Raw genomic sequence first — 18,314 nt, forward strand, 5'->3', positions numbered from 1 at the left:
TTGTGTAAACAACGTGCGGATACCGAAACTGTACAAATGGCCGGCGCTTTGGGTCAACTCAGTTGTCTATTATCTACGCTTTCATGGTAAGTTAGTTTTGGAGTAGAAAATATCAAAACCTCTATTTTATATGTGCTCATTTACAGCTGTTTTCCAATTTTTTCCTTATCCTTCGTGTACTTTTGTCTCCAGAGTCGTCTTAAAAGTAAGCGTATGTTTTGCAATACCTGCGGCGGTTATTTGGGGTATTATTGGCGGCCATCGTAAAATAATGTAAAATTATATTGTATCTCAAAATTTCAATTCTTTAATTTAAAGCAAAATGTAAACTATTTTATTAAAAATACTTTTATATACACAAAAACTGTTTTTTTGTTCATTTGGCGTTTTTGATTTGTTTTTTTTTATATGAAAGTGGTAAGAATCAATATGTGCCAAAAAATTTAAAATTGGAAATGTAGGAACGCGAAATTTCGTTTCAATATATCGTTTCAAGTTCATTAAATACTAACAAGTGTGTGAGATACTTTGCTATTTTTATACGTTGAACAAATTATAAGTCTCATCTGCAATAAATGAAAAAAGTTTATAAAAAGTTTAACTTAATCAAAAATCAGCGAATTTCTATCTAAAAGTAAATTTGTCATTTTACGAAAACATTTTCTTTAGATACATTTTTTGTGTTCATTTCTCTATTTCTAGTTTCTTAAACATTCACAAACATTTCTCCACGAGATCTCTTTTGATCGTCGTGATTCATCACAATAATCCAAAAGCTGAGCAGTTGCTCATTTTTCGTCGCTCTTGACGTCGCTAATGAAAAAATGTATTCACTTTTTTAGTTTTTGATCAAATTCGCCGAAAGTAATAACGTTCAAAATTTTTACAATTTTATTTCATTTATTTGTTTATTATAAGACTAAAGTTTTTTAAATATAAATATATATTATTAACATGTCGACGGAAGACGCAACAAATGATTCGATCAATGATGGAACGGGTACCGATAGCACAGTGGAGGTTGATAATCCAGCATCTTTTATGCCACAAAATATCGGACATTTGCTAAAGGAACCAACAGAAATTGATTGCCCAGCATGTCATCAATCCAATTTGACAAAGGTGGAACAAGATGCTGTAACGATTTTACAAAAAATTGTTGCAGTCATTAACTTTTGTTGTTGTTGGTAAGTCAAATTGTTTGAAGCAAATTGTTTCTATTTTCGGTTTTTATACGAGCTTTTGTTCATCATCATCTCCTCGTTATTTTGTGGATGAACCTGTTAGTGTCTCACTGGTGTCTAAAGTGTGCAAAGTGTTAAGAATGCAAATAATAATTACTTAAACATAAATTGATATAAAATCAATGAAAATGATATATTAATTTAATATAAAATGATATTATTTTATCTTTCCGGAAATATCATCATGTCATACTATGTTAAAATCGTACAGACTTACTTCTCTTCCATTCGTGTAACCAGATAGGTTAGAGGTTAAATCCCTAAAATTAAAAAGTTTTTCATAGAGACTCCAACGAAGCCTCTATGATGAACTACTAAATGTTGTATGCTTACAACGATATCGTAAACAAACACATATTAGTTGCAGCTATAGGATAACCGATAAAATAATAACTTTGGCAAAATTTGACTTTATTTCTCAACTTAGTTTGCTTCAAGAATATTAAAATCATTCTAGCGCTTTCCTAACATTTCGATATCTCTGTCGTAGAAAGTAATTGCTCCTTAGCTTTAAAATATGCCGCAGTTCCTGAGCCAAATCTCTTTCCCTAAAGTGTTTCTATGAGGTTTGCCCCACAGGTAGTTATTGCTGGGGTCGAAATTTAGCAAATATAGTGGGTGAAAAAAGATTTTTTCTACTTCATATGAAGCTATTGTTTCATAATTTTGTTCTTCAAACTCCCCAGCAGGGCCATGTAGTAATTGCTATTGTTAGTATTCTAAAATACGGATGCCATAACCTTACCAAATGTGTGTTGTGTTTTTGACCGCTTTGGACGAGATTCGACGGATTTGTTTTTTTGGCTAATTGCTGATTGAACTCTGGAGTGAGTTGGTAGATCAGACCTTCGGTCATCGTTACATGCCGACGATGAACGATGCAAAAAACTCTTTTTATCTCATTATTATCAATATCTCATTATTCATTGACATGTCAGCAAACGCTGACTAGTACACCTACTCCAAAAGTAATTATAATAATAGACTTATGTATATAGAAAATGAAGTCGATAGGTTCCTTTGAAATTTTTGAGATGTCACCTTTATCCTGCAACTGTCAGCACGCTCCTTTTGAATCTAACCTTACCTATATCCTGGAACTTCACGTTAGGGTTTGTGGAATTTTTTGATGTTTTTTGGTCTCACCACCTCTTTTGGATAAATACCATCATAGGTTAAAGTAAGCAAACTATCTCTATCATTAGTTTCGATGGAGCAGAGTTCAAGTAGCACTTTTTAATCCAAGCAATGATTAGTTACGAAAATATTTTGAATCCATTGTTCTAAAAATATAAAAAGTTTCACATAAAAGTAGTTAAAGCTATAATTAAATGCTTATTCGTTCAAATGTCATGTATTATCTGCAAGTTGCCACTTTTTTAATATTTATATAGAGATTTCATTAGTCGAGCTATCAGTGTGTCATCCTACGAAGTTATCAGATGATACATTTAATTTTATAAATTAGTTTAATATAATTTTAAAATATATCTTTATAATTTAAATACTTTTTAAAACCTTTTTAATTTGGACTAGAAAATATTTAAAATTAATTCTAATTTCTCTAGTAATCCTATAAGATGGGAAGGACGCTATGATGTGAACCATTATTGCAGCAAATGTGGTTGTTATATCGGGCGTTTTATAAGTCTTAGCTGGTACAAACGCAAACTCTTCAAAATCCAACGATCTGATGTCGAAGAAGCAGGTCGATGGCAAAAATTTAATAAGATACAAAAAGAACAGTTAGATAAAAATAAACGAAAACATTTGAAAGTCAAGGAAAATGCATAGTTTGTTTATTCAAATTTTTTTAATTTTAATAAAAAAAGTTAATAATGACAATTATATTATTTTTTTTTCTGCAATACTTTTAGAAAGCATTAAAATGTTTAAATAAATATTTTTATATATACAAATATATTTTTTTTTACTTTATTAATGAGAGAAACGCGTAATATTTTTTGTGTTGGGCAAGAATATATAATAAAAATCAAGTGTACACTTTTTGCATGATATCATAAAGAATACACATAAAAAACTAAGTTTGGAATATTTTTATTTCAATTATAAATATCTTATACTCATACCACATAAATTAAGAATACACGAAATGGAAAGAAACTCGTTCACTTTTATGAATCCCGAAAAAATATCAGCTCTTAATTTTTGAAAAACTCTTGATATGAAATTCTAGTTAAGAGTAAATGAGAAGAACATGTAGACGATCATGCACTCAGCCCAGCTCACCGAATTGCTTAATGAAATAGTGTTATTACGCGATTCCAGCATTAGAGGTTGTGTTTCTACTATGGCTGCAGTTACGGAAACATCAATTATACACATCAAGCTAGTGCCCGCTGAAACAGTTGAGGAGCAGAAACAAAATATAATAGCTAATGTTGTTATCGATGGTCACGGTTCAACACTGCCATACATTGATGACGCCATCATAACAACCAAAGTTTCAAAGTTGGGTGAAACAAAGTCGGAGGAACAACCACGTTTACGCTACTATGCTGTAGGACCTTCAACATATCGTATTCGTTGCCCTTTGTGCAGACAAGATGGCAATGCAGCTGTTCTGCGTAAAGGTGGTTTTAAAGATATTAGCTGTTGTTTATCCATGTTGTCTTGGTAAGTACAAAAGAAACCTATTGGAATCAATGAAACAAACAATATAGTAATATAGTTCTAATATATGTAGTTATATAGGAATATAGTACGTTATAAAATTTTTTCATTTATTAATAGCTGTTTTCCCATATTTTGGATATGTTGTCTATGTACTTGGTGTGGTTGTAATCAAGAATGCAGTACAAAGGACTGCTACTGCAATAAGTGTGGAGGAAAACTGGGTATTCAACAAAACTAAACATAGCGAAAAAATTCTACAAAAAATATAAAGTTTTTTTTTATATTATGGAAATATTATATTTTATTTACATATAAACTTATAAACATAGAAGAAATTCCAATCGATTTTAATTTTATTCAGATATTTTGATGTATGCATTTGGACTATATTGTATTATTTTTTAAAATTAAATAAACTGTCAACATTAAGTTATCAGTGATGTTATTTAATAGATCAAATAGAGTTCAATTAAAAAATTAATGTGTATTTGAAAAACTATTAAAATAATATTTTAAGTGGTTAAAATATACTAACAGACAATCCTCAAAATCAATTATTAAAGGCTTTAGTTAGAATGTTCCACAGCATTGAATAGTCGTATGAACATCAATTTTATTAATAAGGAAGTAGGTAGATCTCTTCAGTATACTGACATTAGGGCAGTCAATAGGGCTTCCAAATATATATGCAAATATTGGGTGATATTAAAGTTATACGCGTTTTTTTGTACATTCTTGAACTAAAATTTTATTTATTGAATATCAATTTTTATTCAGTATATATTAGCTATAACTATTTATGACCTCTTACCATATTTCAAGTGGTTTCAGAATTCCATCAGTGTAAAGCTCCTGTGATTTATTGGCGAAAAACTTAGTCAAAGCATTTTCAGCGGCCATTGGGTCAACCAATTTTTTACCATTGAGAATTTTGAAGATGCATCAAACCTTCAATTTTTATTAATAAGGATGCAGGTTACAAGGGTAATGTATATAAAATTATATTACCTTACAGAGATGATTTCTGTACTTGTTCCTTTGATTACTTAAACAATTAAGGAACTGCAATTATGTTGAGATTTAAATATATTTTAAGCACTTATTAATGTCACAATCTTTGGTTTTTCCAATATTTGACTGTGTCAGGATGTTTACCTTCTTTAAGACTTTTTCAACTGTATCTAACTTTGTCGCGTTATCATCTCCTTATTAGATCTTCCTTAAAAAATTGTCCTTTTTCATGTACATTATGTATGTAAGCCATCATATATATTGTTACTTTAAAAAATATATATAACTTGTTAACATGCTTGAAAATTATTCAAATTCTGAACTATATCGTCTTCTGTATAAGTTTTCATTTAAAATCGGGTCAGTTTTTTTTTTCAAATATTTTTACAAAGGTTTCTAGATGCTTGCATTAAATATTAAGAGCTGGACATATACTTATGTGTTATTGTTGTGTTTTCAACTCTATCGCTGCTGTTATTTTCTTAATTTATTTGCGTAGAATTTGGGAATGTTGGGATGGGATCATACCCATCCTAAAAAAATAGACAATAAAGCTAACAAAAATTATCTCTTGTGAGAAGTGTTCAAATAAATGGTTATTGTTTTAACAAACATTTTTTAAAACATTTTTATTATTATTTTTTGTTTTAAGTTAAACCGGTTGCCATAAAGTTGCCGCGCATATAACAAAGAGTTATTAGTAGTACCTTTAACTTTGGAAGACTATTAAATCCATATTAACCATAAAGAAAAAAAATATTTATTATGATATATAAAACTAATAATCATATATGTATGTTATCGGTACAAAAATAAGTAATTTAATTAGAGCATAAAACTTGTGTTGTAACTCTTACGGTTGTTCTTAAATCATGAATTTCAGAGAGTTGTCCATTGTGTACTCTTTAAAATTTTTACTTATACCCAAACAAAATATTGCGTTCTCGCTAAATTTGATTTCAGTAATAATTTAAATCTATAGATGTGAAGAAGAATATCGCTTGTTTACTTTTTGATTTAAATGTAGTTTCTTTCCCATTTAAAATAAAAACATATAATAAAAACAAAATAATTATAATAAAAAAGGAAAAAAAAATTATATAATTATGGCATCCACAGAAGAACAAATGAGAGCAAAACAAATCGCCGCTGAAGAAAAACGAGAAAATGATATATACAATAATTTTGCAACACCACTGATAGGAACTTATCTAAATTTACCGAAGGAGCCCGTGGTTATAAAGTGTCCTTCGTGTGGAATAACTGAACAAACACAAGTCGAGAACGAACTTAAATGGTGGGCCAATGAAATAAATCGAATTTTTGGCTGCCTTTTTATGTAAGTTTTAAATATATATAATAATAAAAATTAAAAATTGATATTTTGATATATATATTTATATACATCGGTTAGAATAAATATAATTTTGGAATAAGATATAATTAAACTGATTTTAATTTCTGATATATTGTTTAGAACATTTTGTTGTTGCTGCTGTTTTAATTATTATTTTCCTTGTAAACAAACCGACCGAAATCATTACTGCAAGAATTGTGGGTGCTATTTTGGACGTTATATGAAACATCGACACATCACACCGAAGAAAAAATAAGATCAATTGAATTGAAGAAAAGTGGAATTTTGTATTTTAAATGTTTTCCAAAATGTTAATTTTGATTTAGTCAAAACAAATTAATAAAAAAATCGCAAGTGGTTTAAAAAAAAGCTTTTTTAATTTTTATTTTGTATATTAAGCATAGGGAAAATAAATAAATAATTCACTTAGGAAAAAATTTGGTTATTGCAAAAAAAAAATTATTAAAATATTTAGAGATATATAAATCTCTAGATATATTATATATATCCACACATATAGAAATACCAATTTAAAAGAATAGTCATTCAGTGCATAGTAATATTATGTATTATATTCGATGTTTATCTATATGAGAATGATACTTGATTAATAATAAATTGATTAAAACCAGAAAAAGTAACAGCAAACGCGTTATACATCAAGTGTTTATATTCTAAGGAAACTTGTACCATTCCTTGAATTTCAAACATTAATTAACGTAATTAATTAATTAACCGAATATGAATTATTTCACAATTAATTTATTTTAATTTTTTTACTAAAGAAATATTATGTATGCAAAAACCCATTCTTACTTTAATTCGTTAAACCAGGATTATCAGTGGAGGACTAATCAAGTAAGTAGTCCGTAAAGAAAAAGTCTCACGGAAGTGAAGTAGTGATAATTATTGACATACAAGGTATCAAAACAATCAAACATGCAATATCTAACCAATGTCGAACGCTGGATTGGAATTCACAAGGTAGACGAAAAATAGGACGTTCAAAAACATCATGGAAACGAAAGCTACAAAACTTGTGGAAGCGAGATAACTACTGCCTTTTTCATATGCAACTTAAGATAAAAATCGACTCTATATTATTATCGAGTAGAGTTTGATATAGTACTATATATTTTTGTTAATATTAAATATAAGGAGTTTCCTCGATCCTCATATCAAGTATCATTTCACAATACTTGATGTACTAGAAGTAGTTAAGTAGAATTTACATTAAAAAACACAGACACTAAACACTAATAAAATATGTTTAATAATATATTTCACTTGGAAGTAATTAACATTAATTAAGGCTTTTACCAAACTAAGGTGCTCAGTACCACAATTAATTTTGCTTTAATACAGCTGTCACTGGAACCAATATATTTTTTGACATGTTATTAAGAATTTTTATTAAGTATACTCCGAGGATGCTACAGAAAGTTATAATCGGTTATAGTAATACTTATAGCTTTTCCTTTATTATTCATACTGGTATTTTTTCCAGGTTTCAGATATAGATCGTGTATCTAGTCTCCTGTTATAAGGTCATGCAACATAAGTATTCCAAAATTTTGTAGTTATATTTAAAAATTATATTCGAGTCTAACAAAATATTGATTATTTTCCACATATTTGTTTTTATACATTTGTCGCTCGCTCTCTTCTCAGACAATTCTTTTTATATATTAACTAAATATTCATTGTATTTTATATTTTTTATAATAATAATAAAATGATTAACATACAAAAGCTTTAAAATTTATTTAAAATACATTTTTAAGTCTTCTTTTTTATTTTTATTAAATAAACTAAAAAAGGTAAAAGTAAAAAGCAGAAAGCAGAATAAAAGCTATGACAACAGAAAGACTAAACAATCTCACATGTGACATAATATTTAATGTCTATGTGTGTTTAGATACATTTTTGAAATTTTTTTTCAATACAAATAATGCTGTCTTACTGAGATGAATCAAAATTGCTTCTCTTTGGAGTACAATAATTTTAAACAAATTAACCGAAACCGGCAACACCTTTTAGCTCTTAACACAAATCTATTCAAATTCTTCACAAATTTGCTCTTTAAATTGTATCTCCCAGTTTGTTGAGGGCACTTGCAGTTGATATTTGACCACTCAACAGTGAAGAAATTTTGGCAGAAATACGCACAGTCCAACAAAATTTAATATAAATTCAGGTAATTAAATATTTATAGTTTTTAGTAAAAAATCAGTCTCTTGAATTGGCGTCGTATACAATTTTAATATTTATTTTTTTTTTGCATTTTCATTTTAGTAATGGTCCAACAACCACCCAATCCCGCCTACTTTGCTGTTGGGCCGAAATCTCATGAGGTCACCTGTCCTTACTGTAAACAATCCGCCAAGACAACTGTGAGGAGAACCATACTGCGTTGTTGTGGATCCCGACAACATTACTGCTCGCAATGCGGCGAATACTTGGGTACCTATAGGCGGCCACAATTGTAAATAATTTGCTATTGTTTACTTATTTTAAATTTTATTTATGTATTTTAAATGATTTTCGGGTGCTACAATTAATGTCTAATTAATTTTGATTTTTTTTTAATTACATATAAAAAAATATATCAAAAAACGTTTTGTTTATTTATTTATTTATATGCTTTCGCATATTTCGCGTCTATTTCGGAATACTTGGAGGAAATTTGGAGTAAAACGATGATCAATATTTATCTTTGTGTGCTCATAAACACTCTTATTTAAATTTCCACTTGGCTGAGATACATTGAATGCTTTTATTCTAACTATGTAGATACATCATAGTATTATATGGCGTGTATTGTATGATTTATGTCCGATGATATCACTCGTTGTGAAAATGAATTTTAATTAGATTTTCAAAATTCTGATGTTTAATTGAGCTATATTATAATTGGAATAATTAGTAAATTGACACCAAAAATATCTTATGAATTAGTTATTAGGATGTTCGTACTTGAAGAAATATAATTTAAATAAAATTTTTCGGAAATAATAAAACATGGAAATCTTCAAGGCTAAAGCAGAATACATTCATGAAATATTAAATTAAAATATTTAGTTTTATATATTATCAGCTCTGTTGGTGGCATTATAAAACCCAAATCTTAAACAGAAAAATATAATTCAGTTAAATGAATTTACCTGAATAACATATTAGAGAGAATAAATGGAATGGAGGTGAAGGTGGTTTATTCAAACTGTTAATATATATTAATTTATATATATTAATTATAAGCTCTTCCGAATCGTAGTGCGACATCAATTGCAGAGTGAAATCGAGAACTGATTATTTAAATTAGGCCTTCTTTAAATTAGAATTCAAGAATGTCGAGACAAAGGGTTTCCTTAACGGACAAAGTATAGCCGAAGCACCTTTCATTCTTATATCTTGGTTGGGTTTGATAATATCACTGTCAGGTTTTGAACAGTTATGATGTGCTGATATTCTTAATATAGTTTAAAACTCTCATTTAGTTTTAATAGTAATAATTTTATAGTAATAAAAATGGCAGTTCATTAGTGCAAAGTAATTGGCAAAGTAATATAACTAATATTAAATATCAAAACAATGATAATATATTATGAATATGATATGAAATGTTCCAATTTATTATAATAGATATATCTTTTATTAAGCTGGAAAATACAGTAAGGGTGTTGTACACTGCTATTTGTAGCCGACCTGCGAAATAATATACATTAGTAGAGTATAACAAGCTATTATAGCTCATAAAAATAAGGTAATATAATTTAAAGATCCAGTCACATATTCCATTTGGCTGAATTTTTTATGTTCAGATTGAAAAATGCAAGCAGCCGTGATATCTCTTAAAAGCGTGGTATTATTTTGGATATTCTGACTTAAAAAAGGCAACATTTTCTGCCTTAATATAACTTCGTAACATATATAACTTATGTGCAATAGTAAAGAAATATCAATTCAAGTCAATCTATATCGTACATAAGAGATATATTTTCTGTTAAAAATATTGTACTAATAGCAAACGATAACTTGAGATATTTGTGATATTAAACGAAACCTTAATTATTTACATAATCATTTCATTACAATGTCAATTGGATTGCATCCTGGTGAGAACATCAATCAATAGGGAAGTATTTAAGTCCTAGATACATTTAATCTTTCACAAAATATCACTAGCACTTTAAATACCTTGTACATAGTAGTCTTTATTGTAGGGTACAATTATTGACTGCATATTAGACATTTCCCTACAAATACCAAGAATACCATAAACAGCACGGAATTCAATTATTTCATTAACGAAAAGCGGGTGAGGTCACTAAGATCAACAAATGATCTTTTTATGCTTTTAATAAAATAACGCAAAATAAATTAATTAAATTCTGAAGTGAAAACAAAAGTATGCATTGAATGCTGAACAGAAAAAATACAAAAATAAATCAAAATATCTCTGCCACCCAACCAGAGATATTATAGTAAGCATTTAAGAGCACCTTCGTAAGAGAATATATAAGAGTTTGAAAGATGAATTGTATCATATATTTTTTTTTAAAACAAATTAAAAAATTTGCGAGTTGGTGAGCTTATTTAACGCCAAAGATTTTTAGTCCAATATCAAAACTCGAAGCAATAGTTGTGGATCTGAAATTTTCGTTCTGTTAGATACAAAAAACTTTAAAAAATTTAAATAAAATTCAATTTAGCATGGCTGTTGAAGTAGAAACGAGTGAAGAAATGGATTTAAATACCGATCCTGTTATAAAACCGGTTGAGTTAAAGAACATAGGTTTCTTACAAAAGCAGTCGACATTTATAAACTGTGTAGCCTGCGGAACTGAGGCAATGAGTGTTCTTCGACTGGAACCTGTCACTTGTTTACAGCGATTTCTAAACGTAACTAAGTTGTGGTAAATAAGCAAATATTTTTTCTCTTCTAATATGCAATAAAATTTTTTTTTTGTTTTTATTAAGTAAAAATTGGGAACGCAGTTTTGATATTAATCATTACTGTAGCAAATGTGGCTGTTATATTGGACGATTTGTACCTTTAAACCGTTGTAATCGGTACACATCTAACCGGGCTCGCGAGAAGTCAGCAACAGATAGTTTGATTGTAAGAGCTAAACAAGCAGAGTGCGCAGAGAGTTTTCAGAAAGTTCGTAATATAATTAAAGAGGAAACGGAAAATTTTAAAGAAAATGAAGACCAGAAAGAGAATGTTATAGATCAACAAACTGATATTAGTACTAAAGTGGCGCCTACAGGAAAAAACTGAGACAGGAACTTAATATAAATATATAATCTGTACTGCAATATAGTAACTTTTGATATAGTAACTTTGTTTATATATATGCAATTATTATTTTTGAACAAAAGTTTTTTCTTGATATTCCATTATATATATTTTTGTTATTTTTATTAATTTCAATTCATTTGAACTTATCTCATCTATAAAACAGCACTAAGTAATGGTAGTAGAGCTAAACTTTTTGCCTCTAGCATAGCTCAGTTTTTGTTTATAATGAAGAGTGGTGAGTTCAATTTCTATTCAACACGAAGTCTTATATTATCCACTTTTTGTACTTTTTATAAAAAAAGCTCTAAAAGCTATTAGAACAAAAATAGTATATGTTGATATGTAAATATGTGAATGGCATATAATTTTAGTATAATAAAATAAAGTACTCAGTGAATTTTTATATATACGTACATTACGCAAAGAGTTGTATTTATATAAAAATAAAAATATGTACACAAAATTTATTTGAAATAGTGTTTATTACCCCTTGTAGTCAGATACTCTTACGGTATCCGCTCACAGCAGCATGTTTTCCTTTCGAAAATTAAAAAAAAATGAAGCATCATTGTTCTCTTGCCTATTTAATTCTAGGATTCAATATTCATCGCTTCTGCATAATCTCGATTTGGACGAATGCAATTATGATCAGGATCATATAGACCAAGAAAGTTTTTACAGTTGGAACAATGCAGGTATTCCTTGTTATTGCCCGGGCAACAATATGGTAAACAGCAAAATGGCCAACAGCTGAAAAGACAAGCAGCTCCGATAGTGTTATTTGAGGTTCGCTCAGTTCGCGTTTTGATGAGCGGTGGCTTATTAGTACCACATTTTGGGCAATAAATGTTGCCTTTGCCTGGTCGCCACTTTTCCATTGACGTACGATACATAAACTTTTTATTAGGATTTCTTTGACAATTATCATTGCGTCGTTGGTAAATAACATTTGTGTCATCGTTAAATGTTGCTTGATCATTTCTAGGACTCGCTTTGCCTGGATCAGACATTCGTCTATCTGGATGAAGCAATGCTTCTTGATTGCTTTGGCCCTGCGGTGTCAGTGGCCTTGTACAAGACTGCATACCACCCTCTGGATTTCTATCTGGACTTCTTGCATCTTTAAACATATAAAATAACTTCTTTTGAATATTTAGCATTATACATTACTTTCAAAAGTTTAGACTTACTTTCCGGTAAAGATTTTGTTACAGATAACTTATTTGATTGCGGATAGTCTTTATCAATAGATTGCCCATGGCCTGAATTTGAAACAACTTGTATTTCAGGGTGATCCTTTCTAATATGTTCAAGCAAACAAACTGTATCGAAACGCGAACATTTTAAAATTTTGAGGCATTTGAGGCATCGTACATAGTGCACATCATTTTTTTGATCCATTTAATGTCTTTGAAGTATATCACAATAAATAAAAAATATAAGAAGCCAAAAACCATTTTTTTTAAAAGCTTATTATAGATTTTTTTTCATATCTATATTTATTATTTATTTTTTTGATTAAAAATCTATGTCCTTCTAGACTTGTTTTTTTTTTTTAAATTAGTAACAACTTTAAATTGTAACAGAAAAATATGAAATAAATTAGTATGTGAACAATAATATTTACAAAATTTTAGTACATTCGTAATCATATATTCTTTACTTGCGGATATATATGTACTGTATACTTGCTATATACTTGATTCATTAAGGAGTAAATTTTTAAACTATTTGATTAATATTTTTGTTATATTTCGTTTTCATATTTGATTGTAAAATAATAATATATTATTATTAGCAAAATTAAACTTAATCAACTCTTTCAAAAACCATTACAATTCACTGAATCCTCTTGACAATTTTAACAAAACCGCAGAACATTGGTTAAATAGTTTTGACAGCATTCATGCCATAAATAGATGATAACCAAGTGTCCTAAACATCTGCCGACATACTTTCACACAAATTGACTGGAGTATAATTTTGCGTGACACACTTTCCAAAGAATTTAAATTCAAAATGGATAATGTCTAAACCGCATAAGTCTCATCATTGTTTTCTATGGTATTTGGAATTTAAACTAATTTTCTTTAAACCAAAATGTCTCACTTTAATGACTGTTGGGAGTATTGGGAGTAATTCATACAGTGTGCTCTCAATTATTTCTTGCTATATTTGTAATTTTTTTTAGATTTGTAGTGTTTGTGGTTTTGTTGTTGTAATTAAAATTTGTTATAAGTTCATCAAATCATTAAAATTTGTTTAGTTAAAATAATCTTTTAATATATCGCTGAGAGTTATTAGACTCTAGTCAGTCCCAATTGAACTGCAAATAATTTTCAACTGCTATAACTTTGGAACTGGTGGTAGCACTACGTGTATGTTTCATATCATGTTATTATTTATTGAACATGGGTGTTAAAAAATTTACGTTCCAATTATATGATAATAATTTTCTTCTTAATGAAATTGAAACATAATTATGTAATATCCCATACAGGTGTGGTTGCTTGTGCATTTCGCTTTGACTAAAGTTCGCTTAAGTTCTTACTTTACGTACCGACTAACTCAGAATTTATTCTTCTTTGTGCGTTAAAATAGTTAGATAGCTTTGCTAATAATGAAAATATTTTTAATAAAACTTAACTTTGAGTAAATTAATTTTAAATTTTTATTAAGAAACTGTTTAACATTCATCAGAATTGTATAAATATCTTAACGCCTCTTTTTCTGAAAGCTTTTAATTAACTATTAACAAAAGACTTATTGATTTTAGTATAATGGATTGGTTAAGTAAATCTGATTACGCTAGTTGAATGTTGCTTCTAGATAAAACCAAATAGACTACAATTTTCTTTGTCAATATAACACCAAATACAGTAACAGAAGCATGAACTAAATTGAACGGAATTCTCCTTAGTAGTAAGGTAGAAGTCCTTTCTTTGGACTAGAAGAAGAACTAGTAGAAGAAATGAAATAGCAAGTTAAAAGTATTTTTTATTAAAATTGTGCTTACTTTATATTATTTGAATAGTCAATAATTGAAAAGTGTTGTTAGATGATTTAACTACATATACATATGTTATATAACTACACAAACTTTAACAATACAACTTTTCTAAAACTAAGAGTTTATTTATTATCAGTAAGACAGTTTGATGTGAGGACATAACTTTCAAAAATTTTTCCCACAATCAATTCACGTAACTAATACTTTTAAATAAGATTTATAATAAAAATTTTTTTAGCCCAATTTTACAATAAATATAAATTCTCTACAAAAACACGAACTCTCAAACCCAACAGAAGATGGAAAACACTCATTCTTGTAAAATAACAGACACCTTTAATGAATGTGGTTACAAAATTACAAATGTTACGAGTGACTAGTCCCATTTGAGCAAAATGGTTCTTCAGTCTACGTCAATCTTAAATATGAGTTTATTAAACCCAACGAAATTTTGTACCCTGCAGCACATACAAAAGATAATCAAGTGCGAACATTTTTGCTTGCAGTTTATTCATTAAGTTATCCTTTTGACACTTTCGGGAAAACGACTTAATAATATATTTGGAGGAAAAATTATTACAAAATTATTTCAAATTCTAGCAAACACTAGAAAGATTTAATCTTTAAGTATTTAAAGATTAAATCTTTAATCTGAATGGGATTTTTTAAATACTTTTTTAGTAAAGTACATAAAAAAAATAATAAATAATATTATAAAAAGCATTGAAAACCCTTTGATTTACTCAGAGTAAATTACAATTCGTAAAGCAAACAATTAGAACAATTCTTTTATATATTTTGTTATCCGGTATATATAAAATCAATATATGCACACCAGATGAAATTGTTTCATACTAAATACTTCTTAATGTGAAAAAATTTATTTTTTTGGTTTGTATGAACTTAGCTTTTTTTATTTTAAAAATAATTCTCAAATTTGTTACTGATAATATTATTATTATTTTGTATTTTAAATAAATAAAAAATTATATACTGATGTGAAAACATTGATCCGAGTTTTAGTACTCCAACCAAGTATAAGTATATTGAACTTAATTCTTATTGCAGCTACTTTGAAATAAAAATCTTATATAAAGTATTTTAAGTTGATTGAATCAATATTTCCATCTTAAAACGAAACCATACATATATATATATTATATGTATATAAGGAAGTAATGTGTGCATTAAACATATTTTCACAAAGCATTTCATCATTATGGAATCATCAGCATTTTACACATCTGTGTCAAAATTTCTTACAAATTCAGAATGCGTACAGCCGCCTCATCTGGGTTTGTCTTTCTCTTATATTGAACCTTCACAGCAATATCAAATGAAGTTTTTTATATATACGAGTTACTGTAACATTACAACTGAGTTATTGAACTTGCTTTTGTTTTTGCTTCAAATATTTTGGCAAACAATATTCAAATGGCAATAATTCGTCACATGACCTAAATGTGTCAATACATTGAACAATGTGACTCCTAACAAAAGATGTTTATTGAAATTGAAAAGAATACAAATAAGCATTTTGTTTTCCCAAATACTTATGTTTTTATTTATATTTTTTTTGCTATTTTATGTCAAATAAAAATTTAAAAAAAATAAATAAATATTTTCTATAAAATTAATTTTTTTTTATTTAATTTACACACTAAGTTTTCTGGAAGCCTGTAAAATTTCCGTTGGTGTGGTTTTGTTGGTGACTTCAAGTCACCATACATACTTCCATACAATCAATCACAAATCATTATTGCAGACTAATAAGCTCTAATAAAATATATATTTTTTATTACATTGTTCGTTTAAGTGACATGTAATGTCAAAATTTGTTTTATTTTTTTAAATAAAACAAAAGCCATCATTTTGTGTTAATATTACTTTAGGTGACCTATATTTCACCACTGTACCCAGCAGTAATACACAACACGTGTATTTTATCACTTAATTAACATCAATTATTTTTTTCAGCGAAATTCACAAGAAGGACATTTTTAAAGAAAAAGAAAGTAAAGTTAAATGAAAGTTTACTTTCATAAGTAAATTTATGTAAGTACAAATATTCATAAATGTGTTAATGCGAAGGAGAAGTAAAAATATGTTTTGATAAGAAAATTAAATAATTTTTTGCAAAAAGTGAAGCATTATTTAAAAAATCATAGGTAACTTAAATATTAAATATAATAATGAAAAAAAAAATTGAACTTTTAAAAATACATATCGTCCTTAGCAACTTAATTTATACATTTGAATTTATTTTATCTAAATGAAAATAATATATGATATTAAATTAGGTCAGCCGAAAATTCACTTAATTAAAATAATATAAAAATGAATTTTTGTTGTTGTAGTTTACTACTATTCGAAAAACCTCTTTATGAAATTTACTAGTTTCTATTAAATATAATAGTCATTTCCGTCTGAAAAATTGACACTTAATTATGTTACAACTTATATTCACAAAATATTAGTCTCGCCCGTGCGAATCGTTGAGTAACATTAGTATGACTTTCTCAGTATTGCATTCCTAGATAAGATTCTATATATAACAAAGAGTATATAAATCAGTCAACAAATAATTACTCTATAAATAGTATAGTATAGAAATTTAACAATTAAAAAATATAACTAAATAATTCAATAATTCTACAGCTGGTTTATGATTTCGATCTAATATAAACACAGCAAGTGAATTTGTTAATAAAACTTTCACAGTAATTTAACAAAACTCCAGAAAATGTGCGAACATAAAAGTCAGGTAAGGCTTTAGGACCGTTGGTTAAGGTGCACTGACTCTGTGCTTCAAATTTGGCAGGGCACGAGTTGGATTCCTGGTACTTGCAGTCTCAAAAAATAATTTACGAATAATTAAATACAAAATTATTTTGGGGACCACTGACGATGTGTATTTGCCAAAAATTCAATTAATTAAAATAATATAAAAATGAATTTTTGTTGTTATAGTTCACTACTTTTCAAAAAACCTCTTTGTTAAATTCTTTTGTAATTTGTGTTAATTTAGTTCTAAAAGTTATTCATGGTGTATATCGTAATTCAAAGCCATTACTAAGCTTATCACTAGTCGTTCAGTTTGCTTACCATTAAATGGGGATAAAAATTTGATATTTTTAGTTTAAACTGAATTTAAAATATTGAATTTAAATATATTAAAATAAAATCCAGTGCAATAAATCACGGTTGAAGATGTATAGATGTATAGTAGTCCTATAAAGAACAAAAAATATAGTAAGGAAATTTTCTAATAACATTTTTATTATTAACAACACATCTTGTATGTTTGTATGAAAGATGTTCTTTATTTCATTATTATTATAAATAAATAATACATATATCAATTAATGCTATTATTTACGTTTTGTTCACTTATAATAAGTCTTAATATAAAAATATTTTAATTTTGGAATAGTGTATACGTAAGTAAATTTTAATTTCTTTAACTAATAATTTTAGATTATTTAATTTATTAATTAAAAATATATAGAATTTTTTCTTAAATTACATATATACCTATATCTACATTTTATAAAATGTATATTTAAAAATCTTTTTAAGTTTTTTGAATGTTTACATTTTTTATATTTATTATTACAAACTAAGTCATAGAGATAGAATTATTTAAAAGTGTATTTAAATGAAAGTAAGAGGTAAGAGTAGAGCTTAAGAGTTAAGTAGTGTTAAATATAATATTACAGAAAAATACATATATTTAAGTTTTAAAAACTC

General features: G+C 27.6%; 7 protein-coding genes across 7 annotated transcripts; 6 read left to right on the forward strand and 1 right to left on the reverse strand.

Annotated features, from left to right (window-relative positions):
- Positions 1-3: 3 nt before the first annotated feature.
- Positions 4-323, forward strand: LOC119674096 (the record flags this gene model as incomplete). Its single annotated transcript, XM_038085221.1, has 2 exons — positions 4-86; positions 147-323. Coding segments are annotated over 2 exons (204 nt in total), but the record flags the coding sequence as incomplete, so codon positions are not given.
- A 563-nt stretch (positions 324-886) lies between these two features.
- On the forward strand, positions 887-3,081 carry LOC119685082. Its single transcript, XM_038099277.1, has 2 exons — positions 887-1,187; positions 2,813-3,081. Exons 1-2 carry the CDS (start codon positions 955-957, stop codon positions 3,036-3,038), a joined length of 459 nt encoding a protein of 152 aa, XP_037955205.1. The 5' UTR covers positions 887-954; the 3' UTR covers positions 3,039-3,081.
- A 231-nt stretch (positions 3,082-3,312) lies between these two features.
- On the forward strand, positions 3,313-4,280 carry LOC119683210. The gene is made up of 2 exons (XM_038096843.1): positions 3,313-3,881; positions 3,999-4,280. The coding sequence occupies exons 1-2, from the start codon at positions 3,475-3,477 to the stop codon at positions 4,117-4,119; spliced, it is 528 nt and encodes a 175-aa protein (XP_037952771.1). The 5' UTR covers positions 3,313-3,474; the 3' UTR covers positions 4,120-4,280.
- Positions 4,281-5,928: 1,648 nt separating this feature from the next.
- Positions 5,929-6,599, forward strand: LOC119684055. Its single transcript, XM_038098000.1, has 2 exons — positions 5,929-6,231; positions 6,370-6,599. Exons 1-2 carry the CDS (start codon positions 5,999-6,001, stop codon positions 6,503-6,505), a joined length of 369 nt encoding a protein of 122 aa, XP_037953928.1. The 5' UTR covers positions 5,929-5,998; the 3' UTR covers positions 6,506-6,599.
- A 1,768-nt stretch (positions 6,600-8,367) lies between these two features.
- On the forward strand, positions 8,368-8,795 carry LOC119685478. Its single transcript, XM_038099762.1, has 2 exons — positions 8,368-8,446; positions 8,545-8,795. Exon 2 carries the CDS (start codon positions 8,547-8,549, stop codon positions 8,736-8,738), a length of 192 nt encoding a protein of 63 aa, XP_037955690.1. The 5' UTR covers positions 8,368-8,446; positions 8,545-8,546; the 3' UTR covers positions 8,739-8,795.
- A 2,068-nt stretch (positions 8,796-10,863) lies between these two features.
- On the forward strand, positions 10,864-11,980 carry LOC119685045. Its single transcript, XM_038099232.1, has 2 exons — positions 10,864-11,165; positions 11,230-11,980. Exons 1-2 carry the CDS (start codon positions 10,963-10,965, stop codon positions 11,531-11,533), a joined length of 507 nt encoding a protein of 168 aa, XP_037955160.1. The 5' UTR covers positions 10,864-10,962; the 3' UTR covers positions 11,534-11,980.
- A 34-nt stretch (positions 11,981-12,014) lies between these two features.
- Positions 12,015-13,034, reverse strand: LOC119685044. Its single transcript, XM_038099230.1, has 2 exons — positions 12,745-13,034; positions 12,015-12,674 (listed from the first exon to the last, which is right to left on the reverse strand). The coding sequence occupies exons 1-2, from the start codon at positions 12,953-12,955 to the stop codon at positions 12,145-12,147; spliced, it is 741 nt and encodes a 246-aa protein (XP_037955158.1). The 5' UTR covers positions 12,956-13,034; the 3' UTR covers positions 12,015-12,144.
- Positions 13,035-18,314: the final 5,280 nt, after the last annotated feature.

This window comes from Teleopsis dalmanni, chromosome 2 (genome assembly GCF_002237135.1).
Source record: "Teleopsis dalmanni isolate 2A chromosome 2, ASM223713v2, whole genome shotgun sequence".
Taxonomy (NCBI): Eukaryota; Metazoa; Arthropoda; class Insecta; order Diptera; family Diopsidae; genus Teleopsis; species Teleopsis dalmanni.